The 22,411-nt window shown below is 39.6% G+C and overlaps 2 protein-coding genes across 2 annotated transcripts in view; both read right to left on the bottom strand.

Moving 5' to 3' along the window:
• Positions 1-891: 891 nt before the first annotated feature.
• Positions 892-20,433, bottom strand: LOC309793401 (uncharacterized protein; the record flags this gene model as incomplete). Its single annotated transcript, XM_082603872.1, has 4 exons — positions 892-1,080; positions 2,701-2,772; positions 18,814-18,886; positions 20,264-20,433. The coding sequence occupies 4 exons, from the start codon at positions 20,431-20,433 to the stop codon at positions 892-894; spliced, it is 504 nt and encodes a 167-aa protein (XP_082459998.1).
• Positions 20,434-20,753: 320 nt separating this feature from the next.
• LOC309793400 (RAD52 motif-containing protein 1-like) overlaps positions 20,754-22,411 on the bottom strand; it is a gene marked incomplete at both ends in the record, with an annotated part of 118,702 nt that continues 117,044 nt past the window's right edge. Inside the window, 2 exons of the mRNA XM_082603871.1 lie at positions 20,754-20,783; positions 20,989-21,273. Of these exons, the coding sequence (XP_082459997.1) occupies positions 20,754-20,783; positions 20,989-21,273 (315 nt within the window). The remainder of the gene's footprint in view (positions 20,784-20,988; positions 21,274-22,411) is intronic.

Raw genomic sequence — 22,411 nt, 5'->3', positions numbered from 1 at the left:
TCCTTTTAAAAATCCTGTGGGGACTTCCCTGGTGGTGCAATGGTTAAGGATCCGCCTGCCAGCACAGGGCACACAGGTTCGATCCCTGGTCTGGGGAGGTCCCACATGCTGCGGAGCAACTAAGTCAGTGTGCCACAACTCCTGAGCCCGTGCATCTACAGCCCGTACTCCACAACGAGAGACGCCACCTCAGTAAGAAGCCCACGCACCGCAATGAATACCCAACGCAGCCAAAAAAAAAAAAAAAAAAAAAAAAAAAACACAAAAAAAACATCCTGGGAATATACTTTTCATTAAAAGAACAAAGTGTATGTCAGTCCTCATGGTAAAGGGAAGAATCAAGTAGTAGCAGGAGGAAAGGTGGATTTGATTCTCAGTTTCTGGGTTCTGAATCTGAATTAATTATTGTCCTTACCTCAATGAGACAGAGAATTCTAACACAAATCGTCACTACTACAGGTACAGATACTGCCAAGATGAGTTTGTTGTTATAGTCATAACCTGGAACTTCTTTTGTGAGCTAAAAAAATATATAACAATTTTTAAAAACAAGGAGATAGAAGGGATGAAAACTTACGATTCTTAATCCTATTCTAAACGATAGCTAACTCTTCTTAAACTACTATGAAACCCAATCCTTCCAGGCGAGTAGCTTCTATAAGAACAAGTCAAATTGAATGTTATTAGTCTTATCATTAGCATTTTCTTCTACAATTTATCTACAATTTATTTATCTTGTGTTATGTCCTTTTCGCGTCTACCCTAGGAATAGTGACACACTCTCTCAATGAGCAAAGTTGGAGATCACTGTCTTAGCCCGTTTCATGGCTGAAGATAAGATACTGACTAGGAGCCCGTGGTATTCCCGCTTGGGCACGTTAATGGCATGTCCTAAACTGAGTAAAAGTCCAAGTCCCATGTGTCAGGGGTTATCCTCACCTCACTTGACTCCTGCTCTTTCTGCTCACTCTGGGCTTCTGTGCTCTCACTGATATAGTTGTCAGCTTTCCACTGGTCCATATCCCATTCCGCTTTGGACACATTTACTTCTTGCTGCTTGCTGAGAAGCTTCATCAGGAGGCCTGTTCTAGAGATGGGGTTGACACAGGCCAGCTGCACGTGGGTGTCCGAGCAGTCTATTTTCAAAGTCTGGATAACATGAGAAATGAGCCTTTGCACGTCAGTGTTGGGGATGAGGGACCAGAGCTGCTGGTTTAGCTGAGTTTCAACTTGATCACCCGGGGATGCGAGCCCTGGGAAAGTGAAGCCTGTGGGCTTAGAGGATAATTCAGTGACCATGTTGTGGTGCTCCCATTGTGTTTTGTTGCTGTGTTGAACAGCTGGCATACTGTTGTCTGCAGCAACAGTAGAATGTGCAGTGGAGACGTTCCTATGGCTAGTGTTTCCAGGGCCGGTTCCTCCTGGCAGAGTAGCGTTTCCTGTAGAAATAATTGCTTCAGAAACATTTTGTGCAGTATTGTTTTCTGAAGTAGTGTTTTCTGCAGAAGGGTCTGAAAGAGAAAATAATTCTGGAAAAGGATTTTCCTGAGAAGTCACTTCTCCTGAAGACGAAACAGCCTCTCGTGGAGGGGAATTTATGAGACTCCTCACGACAGAGAACGGAGGGCTTGCAAGCATCATTCTATCAAGTGAACTTTTCTTTCTGAACTTTCGACTCCCTTTTTTTTTTTTTTTTTTTTTGCGGTACACAGGCCTCTCACCATTGTGGCCTCTCCCGTCGCGGAGCACAGGCTCCAGACGCGCAGGCTCAGCGGCCATGGCTCATGGGCCCAGCCGCTCCACGGCATGTGGGATCTTCCCGGACCAGGACACGAACCCGTGTCTCCTGCATCGGCAGGCAGACTCCCAACCACTGTGCCACCAGGGAAGCCCCTCGACTCCTTTTAACTTTGGGTTTTCTGTGGACCCGATGAGACCTAATTTTATGGAAGATGTATTTTTTTTCCAGAATGTGAGATTAATTCGAAGTCCTTAATATTTCTAACTCTTGCCTTTGCATCTTCGAAAACATGAATAGCGTTGGATAAGTCTTTTGATTTGCTTTTAACCTCAGATGGGGATTTTGGCGGGATGGAGGCACAAGGCCTGCCCTTGAAGTACGGTTTCAGGGAAGAGGAGCCTGCGGCCTTGTGTTCCTTTAGGAATGAAGACTCTGCATTGGAGGACTTTCCCACCAGCTTCCTGGGCCTCTGCACCACGAGAAGCTGTTTCAGCTTTCTTGGGGATGGCCTCCTGAGCTTTCATTCTTTGGCAGTGTTCGCCACAGATGGCTGGGCATTCTGTTCCCTCCTGACGCTCTCATCTCCCACTGCTTTGAGGTGCATTTTCTGTATGCCCCTTGAGGACCTTGTTCACTCTCAGCAGCTTTTCCTCTGTACTCTCAATCTTTGCTAGGCTGTCTTTCTGTGGTTGGGCAGTTTCTAATTTCTTTTGAAAGATGTAGCGTGTAAACATGGCACTTAAAAGGTTGGAACGCATACACGTGGCAGGTTTTTCTTCCTTTTTAACCTCATCAATTTTTTCTTGAGTTTCTGCATCTAACAAATTTTCCACAAAATGGAGTTCCCTCAATTTGTTTTTATTAGTTGAATTGTTGGGTACAGGTTTAACAGAAAGGCTCCTTGTATTGTTTTTCAAAAGGCCAAGCGGCATATGTCCATCTTGTTTATTTGAAAAAAGAAGTTGAATGAATGGTAATAATGTTGATTCCACATCTCCTAGATTTCCCTCTGAGATATAAGGCAGTATGTAATTTAGTGTACTGATAATATCACTTTTATTATGAAAGTCCAGCTGCTCATTCATGAAGCCTGACAAGCTGACAGCACTGTTATGTGAGGACATCCTCTCTGACTCAATAGTCAGCTCGGTGCTGTTGTTCTTCTGCTGGGCTTGTAACACCTGCATCAACGATCCTCCTGCATTCTCTATAGATGTTTCTTCATCTGTCAAAAGAGAAGGGACTGTTTTTCATCACTGAAGACTGATGGGACAGCCTTTTGTCAGTCCACAGCCAAAGAAATGAGGAATCAGTCAAAGTTTGAGTGCCACTTAGGAGAAAAAGAAACCCACACTTAAGCCTATGACTGGCAACAACAAAATGTGAAAAAGATCTCTCTTGAAAAAGGGGCTATCTACTCAGAAAATTCTGTAGCGTGAAACATAGGAACTATATTCAGGATTACTCCACTGGTTCCCAGGGGCCAGTACTCAAGAAAAGCCAAGGCTGGAAGACAAATATTCCCCTAATCAGCTGGACTCTCTGCAGACCTACTGTGACTCCTCACATTCATATACCCCATCCTGTCCTGCCTCAGAGGCACAGGAGTGTGAGGCTTCCTCTCTCCACCTCTTCAGTGTGCTTGTGTTCTTGCTGCTATCACAGATCTCCACGACAACCACCGCCGCTAAAAGGTCGTCATCTGGACATGTCCTTCTCCAACTACCCACTGAGTCCTTTGTTTAGTCCCTGCTTCTATATATCCCAGTCCCCATAACAGAAGGCTCTATACATAAAAAAAACACTATGTCCGCCCTGGCTCTTTGCTAAAATTTGGGCAGGGATCTCGGGTATAAGTTAAGAGATTTGCCAGATTGTATGCCCATGTGGAATGTTCAACAAATCAATGGAATAATACTTGAGGCCCTAAAATGTAGATGGGAAAAAGCAACTTCTGTCGGATGGCTACTTTGCTTTCAATTCATTTTACTTCTAATATTTCCAGCTCTACTTGGGGAACCATCCAAATCTTCTGACTGTGTGAAGGTAGTGTGTACCATTGTGTAGCTGGGCTTGTCTTCCAAAAGGATTGAAAGTATTTTTGGTGAGGGTCAAAGGAGGAGGGAAGGGTCATGAGAAAGGAGGAGCAGAGGCTAGCTGAGAGCCCCAAACTGGGGACAGGAGATCGGGGCCCTAGGGTCATAGCACTTAACACCTCTGATCTTGTTTTTCCTCACCGGTAAAAGGAGAGTAAAAATGCCTTTTCTGCCCACTTCTGGGGGAGAAGGGAGTAATATAATTAGTAAAAAAAAATGTTTGGGGGAGTTCCCAGGTGGTCTAGTGGTTAGGACCCGGCACTTTCCCTGCTGTGGCCCGGGTTCAATCCCTCGTGGGGGAACTACGATCCCACCAGCTTTGTGGCCAAAGGAAAAAAAAAAAAACTGTGTTGAAAAATCAGCCATTTTGTCTTTATATAAGTGGCAAAGTGTTATTATTTATGATGTGCTCTAGATCACTGAAAGAGACCTGTATTCAAGCTACCTGGGCATGAAAGCACATTTTGGAAGTCATCAAGTTAGTGCCCATAAATCTAATATATAGAAAAATAGTTGAAAGCCCCTGAGTGTTTTGTGGATAGAAAAACTTGCGATTCAGAGCAAGTTCAGAGCTGGACAGTCAAAGAAATAACTAGCTCTCCCATGCATTAGAAGGGCTTGGTAGCAGCTTCTGCTTATGGAACCAGAAACTCTCAGGCTCCAGATAGGACCTAAAACAGCATCACTTGTACTCTTTATAAAATTGCAGAAACAAACCAAATAAACAAAACTATATTTACACCTGTCTTATAAGACAAAGGGTACTTGAGACCTAATGTATATAAAATCAGTTTACAAACTGTGATGTACTATGTGAATAAGTTCTCATTTGCACAGAGGGCAGCATAGGATATGTGGCCATTAATGTGAATTCCCTTCCCCCTTCCATTCCTTTCTCTGGTTCCTTTACATATGCAGATCAGTTACATTATGAAGCTAATAATGTAACTGAGCTATTCTTAGCTTAATAATGTAACCAAGAATCTGATTTTTAGCAAGGGGGTAATTCTTAGAAATTTAGGGAGCTGGAACTCTGAATGAATGTATTAAAATAATGTAATTACATCATTAGTTTTAAAATGTATCATCCTTGATTAAAAATAAAAAATTAAGTTAAAAATTAAAAATGTATTATCCCGCAATTGAGACTCACCACAACGTGTGACGTCCCTCAGGCGTTCACTGTCACAACGCAGCTTGACTGTCTCACAGACAACCTCAATAGTATTTTTAAATTGGCAGAGGCAGCAGGCCCTCCGGCTGGGTAAGATCCTATAAATGGAAACACAGGTCATTAAATTCGTGGTAAAAGAGTTACCTGAGTAGGTAGAAGAGGTAGGCCAAGGCCACCACAGACCAGTGCAAAAAGGAGTTCTTGGGGCATATGGACTATAGAACTGGATAGGGGCCGGTTGGCCAATTGCTGCCCTTGACTGTTGGAAATAAATATCGAGGAGGAGAGAGGTGCCCAACAGAAGGATTAGGATGGCAGTAGGTATGATATGCCTAGAAAAAAGGGAATAGGGATTAGAATTGGGTGACATTGAACTGCAGTTTAATTCAGAAGTATCTCCTTCCGACCCGAAAGCCTCACTTTGGGTTGAGAGTACACAGGAAGAAGGCAGACTTCTAAGAAGAGTATGAATAAGACCGCACATTCTGGAGTCACTTTCTCAGTTCCTATTTGTGAGGAGTAATATATTAGAAATTATTCTAGTAATAAAAAAGCATCATGTGGCTAAACAATAACAGAGATCGCATTGACCAAATCTGGACAAAAGGAACATTCCAAAGAATAACATTATCATTATAATAAGGTATAACACAGTTAATTGAAAAAAAAGCACATGAGTTCATAATGATACTCCAAATGAAAAGTGGGGGAGCTCTTCTTTATGGAATAATGTCAGCTAATAAATGCAAAAGGAAGGATAGAATTAGGAAAGTGTTATTTTGCAACTATCAATGTAATAACCGATTCAGACAAGGATTATCATTGATGCACAGTTGGGTGAAGAGTTGTTTGAAAGTAGGATCTTCACTGATCCCAAGGATCACCCCACATATTATTTATCAATTACCAAGGGGAAAAATAACTTTACAATGGAGAGATATGGAATAGACCACCTTAATCAAGTGATCAAACTTAGCACTGGGCCACCTCAAGGGATGAAGTATGAAGAATACATCACCTATATAGTATTCTTCCCCAAAATGTTTACTTTGAATCTAATGAGGAAACAGACAAATACAGATTGTGGGGCAATTTACAAGACAACTGGCTTAGACTCTTCAAAAAAGCCAATGTCATAAAAGACCAAAAAAAGATAGTAGGGAAAAATTCTAGGTTAACCGAAACACAGACATGACATGCAATGCCTCATCTTTAATTGGATCCTGTATCAAAACAAAACAGACTTAAAGAATGTTATTGGCTTCTGGCCAAGATGAAGTACAAGGGCCAACTTAACCTCCCAGCTGAAACAAGGAAAAAATCAGATGGAACCTATGAAACAACAGTCTTCAAGAAACGGAACCTCAGGCAATACATTTCAGTGATTCCCGAGGAGATGGGAAATACATGAAGTGATCCCTATAATTGCCCTTACTTCTCTGAGAGAGTATCCACGTCATGGTACAGGGAAGAGAAGTCCAGACAGAGACTAGTGGGCTCCCTGACAGACGAAATGGAGAGAAGAGTCTGGGAAAACCAAGGTAACTAGAGTTCACAAAGCAGAGTATCAGAGAGAAAAGAAGTGCACAGACAAAGAACTCTGGAGATATGCAGAGGGAGCTCTTGAGAATTCAACAAAGTATGGGTCAGTACATTTGTGTGAGGAATAACTTGATGCCAGGAAAAGAACCACATGAAAGGATTAATAAGAAGAACAACTGGATATCACACAGGGTTGTAGGAATAGTACCTGTTCCTACAAGTCAGACTGGAAAACCTCATGATACGCAGAAAGGACTTGTCTCAGTAGTTGCAAATAATGAGCTCCAGACTAAAGGCTACTTGGACTCCTACCCAACGAACCTTAAAAGCTAGACCTAAAAGAATAAAAGTGTTTTGAGTAACCTAATTTCACCCAAAACAAAGCCCAGGCATTTTACAGGAATAAAAATATACATAACACACAATAAACTAAAACTCACAATATCTGGGATCATATGAAAAATTGCATGCAAGCATGCAAAGAAGTAGGAAAATATGACCCATACTGAGGAGAAAAGGCAATCAATCAACAATAACCCATAATCGATACAGATGTTAGAATGGGCAGGAAAGAACTTTTAAAAAGTTATTATACATGAAGAAAAGTTATTATAACTGTATTTCATATGTTAAAACACCCAGACTAAACCCTGAAAATGTTAAGTACAGGCATGCAAAATGTAAAACAGACCTAAATTGAGCTTCTAGAGATTAAAAACAATGTCTAAATGAAAAAGATATTGCAGGAGGTTAAAGGCTAATTAGACACGGCAGAAGGTCAGTGAACATTAAGGCATAGCAACAGAAACTATCCAAAATGAAACAAAAGGAGTAACAAAACAACAACAAAATGAATAGAGCCTCAGTGACTTGTGCAACAACTTCAAGTGGCCTAATACATGTGTACTTAGAGTCCATGAAGGAGAGGAGAAATATAAAAATTTGAAGAAATAATAGCCAAAATTTTTCCAAATTGGTAAACACTATAAACCCACAAAGTCAAGAAGATCAATGAACTTTAAGCAGAAGAAACACGGACAAAACTACACCAAGGCACAGAAAATAATCGAATTGCTCTAAACCAGCAATAAAGAGAAGAATTTAAAAGGAGCCAGAGGAAAAAATTATACACTACGTACAGAGGAACAAAGATAACAATGACAGCAGGATTCTTGCTTGAAAAATCGTAAACGAGAACTCAGTGGAATAACATCTTTAAAGTAGTGAAGTGAATTCTACCAAGCTAGAATTTTATACCCAGATCTGTCAAAACAAAAGCAAAATAAAGACTATCTCAGACATGCAGAAGCTGAAAGAATTCATTGCTAGTAGACTTTCACAATAAGAAATGTTAAAAGAAGTATTTTTAAGCAGAAGGAAAATGACACCAGATTGGAATATGGATCTACATAAAAGATTAAGAATACTGGATACATACAACAAAGAAGACCCAATTCAACCAAAAATAAATAAACAAATTAAGAAAAGAAGGGAAAAATCATATAATCACTGCAATAGATGCAGGAAAAGAATGAAAACATCTAACATACATTCCTGATTAAAGAAAACAAAACAGCCCTCAGTAGACTAGGAATGGAAGGAGACTTCCTCAACTTGATAAATGACTTCTACAAAAAACCTAACATCATACTTAATGGTGAAGGACAAAGTACTTTCTCACCAGGATCAGGAACAAGGCAAGGATATCTGCTCTCATTGCTTCTATTTGACATTGCACTGAAGGTTCTAGCCAGTGCAATAGGGCAACAAAAAGAAAAGAGATATTCAGAATGCAAAGGAAGAAGTAAAACTATCTTTATTTGCAGATAACATGATTATGTAGAAAACCTGATAGAAGCTACGAAAATGCTACTGGAACTAATAAATGAGTTTATCAAGTTTGCAGGGTACAAGATACACATACAAAAAGATGAATTTGTCTCAACAAACAATCAGAGATCAAAGTTTTAAAATGCTACTTATAAAAGAATCAAACATATAAAATACTTAGAATAAGTCTGACAAAAGACTTGCACACTGAAAACTGTAAAATATTGCCGGGGGAAATTAAGAAAGACCTCAATAAATGGAGAGATATAAAGTATTCATGGATCAGAAGATTCAATATTGTTGAGACATCAATTCTCCCCAAATCGATGTATACATCAAAACCCCAGTAGGCTTTTCTATAGACATTGACAAGCTAATTCTAAAATTCATATGGAAATAAAATTTAGAATCACTAAAACAACTTTGAGAAAGAACAAAGTTGAAGAACTAACAGTAACTGATTTCAAGGATTAAGAAGCTACACCTTCAAGACATTGTGATAGTAGTGTAAAGAGAGACAAAAAGACCAAAGGAACAGAATACAAAGTTCTGAAGTAGAGAGAGGGGGAGAACTGACTGTCAGGTTCAAAGGCATTTCAGTGGAGAAATGATAGTCTTTTCAACAAATGATGCTGGAACAACTGAATATCCAGGTGCAAAAAGGAAAAAAAAAAGGAACTTCCATCTAAACCATATACAGAAGTGAACTCAAATTGGTTCAAAGATCTAAATGTAAAACATAAAACTATAAAATGTCTAGAACAAAACAGGTGAAAAATTTTATGACCTTGAGTTCGGCAAGATTTCTTAGATACAACACCAAAAGCATAATGCATAAAAGAAAAAAACAGATAAATTAGACACCATCGAAATTAAGAATTTCTGCCCTGCAAAAGACACTCCTGAGAGAACGAAAAGATGAGTCACAGAATGGGAGAAAATACCTAGCAACTTACCTATTGGATAAAGGACTAATTTCCAGAATATATAAAGAACTCTCAGAACTCCAGAAAAATATAAATAAAAGATTCAAAGATATACAGATGGAAAATAAGCATATGAAAAGATGTTTGACATGATTAATCATTAGGGATGCTACAGTGAGATACAACTACACACCTATTAAACTATCTAAAATTAAAAATACTGAGCATAGCAAATGTTGGCCACAACGTGAAGAAAATGCAGCTCTCATACACTGCTGGTAGAGATGTAAAATGATCAAACCACTATGGAAAATAGGTATTTTTTAAAAACTTAAACATACACTTACCAATGATGCAGCCATTCTACAGGCAGGCATTTACCCAGGAGAAATGGAAGTAAACATCCATACAAGACTTGTACACAAATATTCATAGCAACTTTATCTGTAATAGACAAAGACTCAAACAACTCAAATGTCCATCAATGGTCAATACATAAATGGTGGTACATCCATATAAAGGAATGCTATTCAGCAATAAACAGAAATGAATTACTGATATATACAACAATATGGATGAAGATTAAAATAATTATGCTGAGTTAGAAGCCAGTTAAAAAAAGTATACACTGTATGATTCCATTTATATAAAATTCTAGAAAATGCAAACAGAAAGCAGATCAATGGTTGCATGGCGATTGGGAAGTGCAAGGAACGATGGGAAGGAAGAATTACAAAGAGACATTAAGAAACTTTCTGAGGTGATGGACATTTTGATTTTCGTGATGTCTTCATGGTGTGTATGTATGTGAGTGTGTGAACACAGATTACTGCATGTCAATTGTACCTCAAAAAGCTGTTAAAAGAAATGATATTATATAAGAGAGACAATGGGGGAAATTTGAATAGCAACACTTTATTAGGTAATATTATTGTGTAAGAATTTAATTTCTTCAATACTGTGTATTAACAGTATTGTCGTTAAACAGGGAAATAATTTTTAATATCCAGAGAGGAAGGCATGTAGCTGACAAGAGAGGGATCGCAATTGTGGCAGATGCTGTGGGACGCTGAGGAAGATGAGGCTAGAGCGGTGACCAATGCGTGACGGCACGGTGAAGAGAGTCATTTCTCAGGTGACCTGACAAAGACGGTTGGAACAGACTGCTAAATGCAGGGCCGTTTCTACATACTAATCTCATGCAATCCCCTCAACTAGCCTTGGCGTAACAGAAAGTTTCTATTAGCTTGCCATATGGGAGGGGGGATGGCACAGTTTAAGGTGCAGTACGTTGTGTAATAAACTGTCACAATAGGGTCCTACAGAAATAGTTTTTTAAACCGCAAAAAAATAAAACTTGACCCTTCCCTCACAACATATATGAAAATTAACTCAAAATGAATCATAGACCTAAATGGAGCTATACAACATCTGGAAGAAAATGTAGGAGAAAATCTTTGTGCTTTGGGGTTAGACAGTGTGGTCTCAGAGAAAGATTTCTTAGATTAAGACACAAAAAAGCAGAAACCATCTAAGAAAAATTGCTAAGGGACTTCCCTGGTGGTTGAGACTTCGAGTTCCCAATTCTGGGGGCCCGGGTTCGACCCCTGGTCAGGGAACTAGGTCCCACATGCATGCCTCAACTATGAGTTCGCATGCCAGATCTAAGAAGCCCATGAGCCGCAACTAAGGGGCCCATCTGCCGCAACTAAGACCCAGCACAACCAAATAAATAAATTAAATAAATATGAAAAAATAAGAAAAATTGCTAAATTAGAGTTCATCAAAAAAAATTTAACACTTCTAGTTTTCAGAGACACTTTAATATAATGAAGATAAGTCACAATCTGGGAGAAGATATTTACGAAACACATATCTGAGAGCAAGGACTTTTTCCATTGCTTTTTATATAAAGCACTCTTAAATCTCAATACAAATATCCAATTCAAAATGGATTTGAAGAGACACTTCATTTAAAAAGATATTTGCACATGAATAGACACTCAACATCATCAGCTATTACAGAAATGCAAAATGTGGCAAAAACCACGAGATTCAACTACACACCTACTAGAAAGGCTAAAATGTTTTTAAAAAACAAATATAAGGATCAGGTGAAGATGTAGAGCATCTGCAACTCTCATAGACTGCTTGTGGGAAAGCAACATGGCACAGGCACTTTAGAAAACAGTTCAGCAGTTTCTTAAAAAGTTCAATAGGCACCTAGCATATGATGAAGCAATCCCACCCTGAGGTATTTTACCCCAAAGAAATGAAAACATATGCTCACACAAGACATATGTTCACACACACATGTGAGTGTTTTCAGAGGCTTTGTTCATAATAGCCAAAAAACTAGAAGAAACTCAAATGTTCATCAAACGATGAATGCGTATCCACACAACTAGAATACTGCTCAGCGCTCAAAAGGAATGAGCTACTGACGGGTGCAACAAAACAGATGAATCTCCAAAGAGACTGGCTAAGTGAAAGAAGCCAAAAACAAAAAGCTACATAACACATGATTTCACTTATCAAATATTCTGGAGAAGGCAACATTATACGGACAAAAATCAGATTGGTGGTTGCCAGGGGCTGGTAGTGACAGGAGGATGGATTGACTACAGAGGGACAGGAGGGGTCTTTTGGGAGTGCAGAAGTTTTCTTTACCTCAAATGTGGTGGTGGCGGCTACAAAACTATACGTTTGTCAAAACACATCACACTGTATATTTAAAAAGAGTGAATTTTGTTAAATGAAAATTATACATAAATAAACCTGACTTAAGAAGATAATCAAACAAACCTAAAAATACAATTGAGTGAAAATCAATGTAAGAAAAATCAACTTACAGTGTTTCCAATTCAAGGGTCATCATGAGGATGCTTTCAATTGCTGTAAGTGACACTTGTGCTGTTCCCATGTCTCTGAAGGAGAAGCCCAAACATGCATGATATAAAACCCAAAGACAAAATTTCTAAACTGAAAAAGATACTTAACATGTGATTACTTCAACTTTGGCTTCTTACTTGCCATAGATGATAATTCTAAAGAGCTCTTTTGGAAGAAATTTAAATTTACATCATCAAATTAATGACCTTGGTGCTGAACAGTACAATCATTTTCTATTATCCTCACTTCTCATTTTCAATTGCATCTACCTCTTTTGATCACTCTTTTTAAAAAAAAATAATGTACTCCTTATTCCTTTTTGCTTTCTTGGATAAATACTATTCCTATATGCATCTTCATGTTCCATATCTATATGTGTTCTTCAACACTGTTCTCATCCTCTGCTGGCTCTCTTACCCATATATATTCTTTCTTAATCCTTTTCTTTGGCAATAACTCTTATTTTCAATAACCCAGTTAAAATCTAAATTATGACTGTTTAGCCAAAGTACTCAATTTTTGACGAAAGTCAAAAGGAGCAGAAATTATCTCATGAGCCATGAAACTGTTACAATACTTACAAAGAGTTTAATGCTGGCACTTTAAAAAGACAAGAACCTTCAACTGTTGGCAAAGGATTACGATTGAGAATTCTGAAAAATGGAATGGAATTAAAATTATCTGCATTTTCAATTACTTCCATGAAAGTTTATATTCATTTTTTTTGGTATGGAACTTGAAGGTTAAAAAAATCATTTTCTGTCTTTACCTATAAATCACCCTTAGAATCTGTAAAACACTCTTTCACTGGGAGCTACCCAGGTCTCTAGATGATAAAGTGGAGAAGAGAAACAAACAAACAATAAAATAGAAAAAACGTGGCTAGCAAAGAAAAAATATGTCGAAGTACTTTTCACGTTAAAAACCCTCGAAGTGACTATGCTGGTAGGAAGCCCTTGCTCTGTAAAAAAGTACTATTTCTAGTGTCCTCCATAATTCAAGGGGTTTTTCTTTCATCTCTACAAAGTTTGAAAAACTTCATGATTTAAACTACCCAGCTAAAGGCAAAAATAAGGCTAATTCCTTGGTTCTGGAGCCAAAGAAGAGAGAAATCCAAGAGGAACTGGTGAAAGCCATACTCCCATCACATAGTCCTGTGTGTATTCTTGTGCCATAGCCTTTGTTACTGTGTAATCAACTGTTTACTTGTCACTCTCCTAGATTGCCAGCAACTTGAGAGCAGGGACCACACTTTATTGTCATTATTATTCCTCTGCCTGACATAGTGCCTAATAGTTACTAGGCATTTAATAACTGTTTGCTGAATAAATAAATAACATTTTGTTTATATATCAATAAAATAAACAAATTAATTTTGAGGAACAAAATTTTATTCCAAAATGTTGGAATAGATTTTCTTCATAGTTCTTTCTTTCTTTCTTTTTTTTCCCCTTAGTTCTTTAAAACAAATAAGGGGGAAAAAAAAACAGAAAAGAAACAGGAAGAAAGAAGAGAATATCTGACTTTAGGTTAGCTCTACTCAAGAATTATTAGTGTACTTTTGCAGAATATTATAAAGATAATTATCAAAACTAATATCTTTTGGGTTGCCATGCATATGTGATCAGCATTTAACATTTCATCCTCACAGTAACCTTATGTGATATATATATTACACAATTGTACAAATGAGGAAACTGAGGCACAGAGAAGTTACATAACTTGTCTTAAGTCATCAAGCTCGTAAGAAGCAGAGCTGGAGTTGGTACTCAGTTCTGACTCTAAAGCCTGTGTTTAACCTGAATGAAAAAAAAGGGTTTTTTTTTTTTTTGAAACATCTGTTACTTTAACCTTAATTTTGACAGCACTAAATACAGAAATACCTTTTCAAACTTCATCTACCCATCTGGGAAAGCCTCTATGAGAACTATATTTTCTCTTTTTATTTATTTATTTATTTCTCTTTTTATTTATTTTTTCCTTAATCATCTCTCGTGATAAATATTTAATTAGCCTATGGCCATTGAGACTTTATAGATATTTTTAAAAAATTGCAGGAAAATCAGTAAAAATGATGGAGGAAGGACATCTGAAAATTCATCCCCGCATGGAAGCAACAATAACAGCAACAACAAAACTGACAAAAATGGTCAGAATCAACGTCTTCTGAACTCTGGGAATTTAACCAACACGCTGGCAGCAAATGGGGGAGCAAGTTATTCAAGGAAAACAAATTAATTTCTGTAAGAACAACGAGATCTGTGTTGCTTGAACTTGCCCTCGACCTTTGGTCTCCATGCCAGTGGTAGCCTTGAAAAACAGCCCACATCCCTGGTACCAGAACGAGCAGCATGGACTGGGAGGTCCTTCAAAGCCTCATCCCCAAAGAACTGTCATTGTTGTACATGTCTGGTGGTCCCCTGGAAGACCTCACTTGAAAGGCTTGCCTTTGACCTGACTGAGGGCTGTCTAGTGAGAAAAGCCTCTGCTCAGGTGGCATTTCTGGAAAACATTTTCAAGCAAATATTTTAACATGGCGGTGGCATGAGGCAATGGATAACAGTTTGGGGCAAAAAACAACCCAACCGCAAAGCTTTAAAAGAAAAGCTGAGGAATGAGATGTCCACAGACACTTTGCAATATTCCAATGTATTCCTGGGAAACTGGAAGACCACAAGACATATTCCTGGGCATCTAGGAAAATAACTGTTAGCATTAATAAATGAGTTCAGCAAGGTTGTAGGATATAAGATCAATATTATTTCTCCACACCAGCAATGAGTAATCGAAAAATGGACTTTAGAAAACAATTCCATGTGGAACAGCATCAAAACAAATATAATACTTAGGGGAATATTTTACCAAGTAAGTGCAAGATTCACACTGAAAAGTACAAAACTGTTGAAAGAAATTGAAGAAGATCTAAATAAATATAAAGACATGCTGGATTCATGGACTGGAAGATAATCTTATTAAAATTTCACTACTTCCCAAATCGACCTATGGTTCCATTGCAATTCCTATCAAAATCCCAGCTGACTTCTTTCCAGAAATTGCCAAGCTCTTTCTAAAATTCCTATGGCAATTCAAGGAAACAGAATAACCAAAACAATGTTGGTAAAGAACAAAGTGGGAGGACTCACACATCCTGGTTTCAAAACTCAGTTCAAAGCTACTGCAATCACAGTGTGGTACTGGAATAAGAACAGACATGTAAATCAATGGAACAGAATTGACAATATAGAAATAAACCCTCATATTTATGGTCTATTGATTTTCAACAAGGGTGCCAAAACAATTCAATGTGGAAAGAACAGTCTTTTCAAATGATGCTGGGACAACTGTACATCCACACACAAAATAATGAAGCTTCACACCGTATATGAAAATTAACTCCAAATGGATCAAATATCCAAATGTCAGCGCTAAGGCTATAAAACTCTTAGAAAAAAACACAGGAATAAATCTTTATGACCTTGCTTTAGACAACAGTTTCTTAGATATGATACCAGAAGCACAAACAACCAAAGGAAAAATAGATGAATTGGATTTTATAAAAACTAAAAAGTTTGTGCTTCAAAGGACACTACCAAGAAAGTGAATAAACATATAGAATGGGAGAAAATACTACAGGTGGGAAGAATAAGATGCAGTGGGGAGAAGAAAAGTATAGTAGTTGCTAGGTGTGGCAATCTCAAAATTTTGAACTATTACAAATAAAACAGCCACCCTGAATCACCCCAAAGGGCAGACCCAAGTTATTTTTGCTTTTAGTGTTTATGCCTTTCTAAATCTGAGAAGCTGCCAGGATTCTAGTACATAGCAAAAAGTGAGGACAACACCCTCAAGTGTGTAAGCTTTTGTGTGTACATAGCTATGTAAAGGAAACCAATGCTAGCTGACTGGGGGAGCATTAGGGCGGCTCTGTGACCGCAGCTCAATTTGCCTTCATAGTGTGGACACACCTCCCGCACTGATATTCTCAACAATGGGGTAAATAATTCAATAGGGATAAGGCTTTGATTTTCCTCTTATTCTCTCTTCGTGCTTATGTTCTTGGTACAATATTGATGTACCACGGACAAGCCAGCATGTGAATGTGCTCTGTCTGGTTAAGTTATATAGCCTTTCTACATTGTAGAGTCCTTCAGTTTCTAAAATCATGGAGCTTGTATTGTTAGATCCAATGAAGTGACTAAAAGAATTTTTAAAAATAAGCCATCAGTCTGGACGTGCATAGGTGAATGAAGGAGAAACACTTTACAGTCAGAGAAAAAAAGCATACTTAACATTTAGGATTATCAACCACTGCCGGTTTTCCATAGTATATTTCATTCCTGATTTTATCTGAAAGAGATATGATTACTACCACCATTGAAAAAGTGGTACTTTATAAATTAATAAGCTCTTGGCTCATCTTTGAGGTAGATTTCGGATTTAAAATAGACTACCACACTGCTAACTACTTCACCTGATATTTCTCAATAACATAGAGGCTTCATTCAAGAAACCTACTGACTTATAATTACCTGACACCCGGTGATGAATCAAGGTTTTGTGGGGCCTGAACCTCATCTACTTTGGGAAATCCTATCTAATAAAAATATGCAAAGTTATAAATAGAAAAATCGCTAGGACCCCTCTCAAACCTTGGAAGGGACCTATGCAAGTGAGGAGCCCTGAAGCCTAAGGTTCATTGAATTCATGATAAATCCACCTCAGCTGGGGCCCTTTTCCAAACTTATTTAATGCAAGCAACTTATAAACACCCCAGTAATATGTCATTATAGGTAGTAAAATGATTTAACTCGAGGGTGGCATCTTCCCTTGGTGGCTTGCCTTTGGTAAGAGAGGCAATAAAGTTTATATCTCACCATGGCAAATGTTTCCTGAAGCAAATTAGCTTTGTCTATTAGAAAGACTTAGTCCGAAACAAAGACTTACTATACTGTGACAATCTTTTGAAAGCAACTGTGAATAAGTTTTCGGAGTACAGTACTAATTTATTTACAACACCAGATAGCTCTGATTCTTTCACTACCTTTTTCTGTCATTTAAGAGGAGCACAAATTCCAAAGGAACAAGTTGGTGCCTCTTCCATTACAAATCTTTTCTAACCTACCACCCATTTGCTACTTCATCACCCCCCTCCCTCTCCTTGTTACCCTGCTGCATAGATGCTAGAATGGCTCTCATATATGTTTTCCCATCGACATCCATATTTCTCCTTCCAGTATGAAAGCTTCTTGGGGACAAAGTCCCTGCCCTATGTGTCTTTGTATCCCCAGCACTTAGTACAGTGTTCACAGACAGTGGGCAACGCACTCAGTGAAAGTTTTGGAATGAATTCATTAATTTTTAAACTGTGATTTATTTATTTATTTCCACAATGTATTTTCCTGTGTTGCCTACATTAACTATAGTGAAACTCTGATTCTTATAAGGAACTCTTGGTGTTCTAGGATGTTTAGGAAAAGTGGTGAGTTTCAGACGTTGTACTGACGCTACTAAAACCTCCTGGTGAAGGGACCTCACGAGCCTGCTCTCTGGTGTGCTAACAAAAGAAAAACCGACCCTTGGTGCTCTCTCCCCAAGGTAGGCGTCAGCAAACTAACAAGGGAAAGGAAGGAGGCCGCTAAAGATAGGCATCTGCAGGAATTGTTAATCCAGCTCCAGACACAGCCTCAACACCTTCATTAACCCAAAATGTGGGAACTGTGTGAAACTGGATTTCTGAACCACAAGACAGGTAAGAGAGTCTTTTCCAAAGCCAGGTGTAGAAGAGCTCTTTACCTTGAGTCTAAAATCGCCTTCGGGCCATTGAACGTACCCACTATCATTTCCTTGTGTCATGAGAAATCAGAGAAGTTTTGAGCTGAAGGGGTGTAAAACCCACACTTCTTATTGAAGAGTAGTCAGCAAAGAAAATATATTGAATTAGGCCGCAGCAAAGTCTTTTCTTTATATTTTTCACACTACAGCTGAACACAAACGACGTCTTTTTCCATACCTCAAAGGTTCCTATTGGCCACAGATAATTCACTTCAGCAATATATGCTTTTTTGAAAAATAATGTTCTGGGTGGCTGGGGAGAGCCCTGTGGTGGGTGTTCAGGAATTCTTTCTGCTTTACCATTTAAAAGAGCTAATGATGGTTGGGGAAGCACCCACACCCACTGAACCACACCCTGCTAAACTTAGTTCTCTGCAGCTCTGTGTTGCATACATTTTAAGCAGTTAGGAACTTTGCACATGAAAAGGAATCAAAGTGAAATTCAAAAGTGGAAGTGCCTGGACCATTCGCATATTGGAGAGGCATCCGTGGGATTCCATGACAATGCTAATCTGAGTGTTTTGGTTCGGGGCCTTTAATTGACCATGCCAAAGATCAGTACTATGGAAAGCAGAGCCTTTCATATATATGAGTTAAACAAGTCTCTTGGCCTCTTTGTACCTTAGTTTCCTCATTTGAAAAAAAAATAAATGGCTCTCAAGACATACTTTCCAGAATTCATACTGGGCTTACTTACACCCAGCTAACCAATAACTGCATGACTGTTATTACACACAGTTGTTTACATGTATTCATCTTCTATTTCACTTACAACTTGTGTAAAAACTGCATTCCATGCCAGGCCTGAAACGTTCCAAAGCTCAGTTCTGGGAGTAAATTGCAACCAAGATTTCTACAAAAAAAGACACAAGCAAAAGAATTAGAAAAACAGATATTCTTTCAGAACATTTATCCTTTGGCAATAATTCTAATTTATATATGATGAAACATAACATCACTACTCCCTCCATACACTAAAGAAATCTCACTGTGGGAGATATTATGATTTATACTTTCATGATTATATATGTGGTGCAGTAGATACAAAATACTAAATGCTCATTAAATACTTGTGTTAAGTCATCTTTATTTCTCTAGCTAGGCAGCACTATTGACACTTTGGGCTGGATAATTCTTTGCTGTGGGAGGCTCTCCTGTACACTGTTGGATGTTTAGTAGCATCTCTGGTCTCTGTCCACTAGATGCCAGTAGCATATACAGTTCTGACAAGCAAAACTGTCGCCAGACACTACCAAATGTCACCTGTGTGCAAAATCACCCTGGTTGAGAACCACTGCTCTTGATACTGGGTGATGTTGGATGCTCAGCATGATCCTGCTCTGTGCTGGAACTGTCACCTCGGGATACAATGGAGACTGAGCTACAACTTCCTTAAGGAGCTCTGGAGGCTGAGATGGGGTCTTCTGCTGGACTGGAGAAGGTTCAACCTCTTTAGTGACCTGTGGAGTTATGGGAAGGGCCAGAGCCAGAGATTTAACAGTGACATTGTACAAGTGTGACTGCTGAGCTTCATTTACCCCATGATGAACACATGGTCAAACTACAACCTCCTTAAGTGTCTCCAAGGGCCGGGCGCGGGCCTCCTGAGGACTTGAAGTTTCTAGTTCCTCAGGGGCCTCTGAAGGCTGAGATGGAGCCTCCTGCGGAAGTGGAGGTGGTTCTACCTCTTCAGTGGGCTCTGCATGCTGAGCCTGGGCCTCTGCCTGGGGTGAAAAAGATTCAACATCCTCAGGGGTCTGTGGATGCTGAGCAGGGGCCTCTTGATGAGGTAAAGACTCAGCCTCCTCAGTGAGCTCTGGATGACGAGTTTGCGCCCCCTGCTGGGATGCAGACATTTCAGCTTCCTCATGGGGCTCTGGAAGTTCATCTGGGCTTCCCAGAAAATCCCTAGGTATGCTCTCCTCAGGATAAAAGGCCTCCATACTTGGATGTAAATAATCACCCTGCAACTGTTGTTCTAGACACTGAGTGTTTTTTTTCAAATTGGCCTATAGTTCCAACAACAACTTTGGCAAGCCGTCGATGCTGAACTAGATCTTTCTTCAGGTTTGGGGGTGAAACAATAAAGCTCATTGGTTTTGAGCTCTTACTACCTAGAGGTGGAACAAGTATTTCAAATGATTGGTGACCTTCAGCCTGATCTAGACCTATGTGTTTAGTCTTACTTTTGTGTCGAGGAGGCAGAACCAAGGGCTGATTCTGATCCCACTCTAGCACTGGAACCGCCTCTGGGAGCTTTTGATGTTGGATTTGCTCGTTATTCAGATACTGATGTGGAACAGCAAACTGATCTGGCCCTATAGGCAGCTCTACAACGGAATCCGTGTCCGGGTATGGAGCCTCAGTCTCACTCAACTCCTGATGAGGCAGGGCCAACATCTGGACTGGAGACGAGGACGTCAAGTAATTAAAGCCCCCGGCTTCTGCCAGGGGTGTAAGGGCAAGGGGCAATTTGGGAGGGCTGTCTGAGGTGTATGAAGACCAAGACTCGGTCAGGCGCGGGGGTTAGGGGGTCACCTGGACGCGGCCCAGGGCCCACTTCGGAGGCTGAACTGCCTGGACTAGAAGCCACAGTCATTGCCATGTGAGGAGGAGCCGTGGGGTGCAGCAGCAACACAGAGGCACAGCCAGGACATAACATGTGGCGGCTCCCAGGCACAGCGACCCAGGCCAGCGAGAAGCCAGAGCCACATCCTCCTTCAGAGCCGAACTGAACCGTTATGCCAGCGCTGCAACACAGGGCTCACGGTTAGCAACCGTTAGCAACCACGTGTCCCTCCCTCACCTAACGTCCCACCCGTTATTTATGACATCTGTATTTACTCCACCTTTATTAGGCTCCCGCGGAGATCCAATGCACGCCACCAGAGTGAGCCTTTTTCCCAGAGTCCCCAGGGCACAAGCCACCCTTCCCCTTGCAAAGGAGACAATTACCTCCTGCTGGGCCCCCTTCCCAACCCCGCCCTGCCCTCCCAGGCCCCAAACAATGAGGCGGGATTTGGGCTGCAGACCCCAGTGGCCCCAAACTCCAGCAGCCCAGGGGTGGAGGGGGGTTGGGAAGGATGCAGAGCTTCCCGAGGAAACCACAGGATGTGGCATTCTGGGAAATTCAAAAGTGCTAGTCCAGTTCTGCCATCTGAACTCTTCCTCCTCGAAGCTGAAGTCTGAGAGACATTCTTCCTCCCTTTGGCTACAGGGCTGACAAGAAAAGTAGCTGACCTGCAAAATGAGCACCAGTCAGGGTGGCGGGAGGGGAACACACCTTACAATTATTCTAAAATGTTGCCATTTCCTCCAAACTCTCAGTATTCACATCTCATTATTAATTCACCACTCTGTCATCAGAGGTTACCACTGAATCAGTGATGACTCCAGAACTTCTGTAGGAGGGGTTTGGGGCAAGTGAGCAATTCATTCTGGGAAAGAGTGTCTAAAACCAAGCGAATGGCCCTTTATATTAGCATGGGAAAACTTCCCCCATCCCACCTTGTCTCAACAGAACCATTAATCTAGAAAAAACTACTGTGTCACTTTTCAGAGGTCTACCCTGTGTGCAGACATGGAGAAGACACTTAGAATGTTAAAGTCAGCATGTGAAGTAGTTTTCTCCAAATACTGTAACTAGCACCCAGTTTACTTTCTTCACAGTCCTTTTCATAATCTATTTAATTTTAGTCCTTTTTAATTGTCTGGTACACCTGTAACACCTAAACTCCAAGAGAGAAGGAGCTTCATCTTATTTCCAGTGCCTGGCACATAATGGTTTCTCAATGGAACTGATTCCAAGATTGGCCTCATTTAGGAATGGATCTGTTGTTACAATCAGTTTTCCGAAATCTTTACTATCAATACGGAGTCCTTTCCTCTCACATTTCACAGGAAGCTAGACTTCTTAATGTCCAAACATGGATACGTTTGAAGTTTCCTTGACTGATTTCAATTGAATTAAAATAATTATTTTGTACAGGAAAAACTTTCAAAATTTCTACATTTTTCAGAACATAACCACCTTTTCTTTCTCTACTTTCTTCCCTTCAAAACAAACTTTGCAACGTTGGGGTGAGTTAAATCATCAGAAAACTAGCCCCAAAATAAGCTCTCAATGACATGAAACACATTTTTTGCTCCTTTTTAATAAAAATCCTATATACAGTACATTAATATTTTCTTTTAGAAGTTACGTTGACAACTTAATCCCTAATTCGAGGCATCCATATAATTGGTTTACAGAAAGGTGCTTCGGCAAAATATTTAACACAAGATATATATGAGATGCTGAGATCTGGGTAATATACCTTACTTGAAAGGCATGAATAGTTTTAAAACACTGTAGCATAATCACACTTAAGGCCATAGT

Source organism: Mesoplodon mirus (assembly GCF_964341445.2).
Source record: "Mesoplodon mirus genome assembly, chromosome: 18".
In the NCBI taxonomy this organism is placed as follows: Eukaryota; Metazoa; Chordata; class Mammalia; order Artiodactyla; family Ziphiidae; genus Mesoplodon; species Mesoplodon mirus.
Note: the sequence above shows the minus strand (reverse complement) of the source record. Positions and strands in the feature narration are given on the sequence as shown.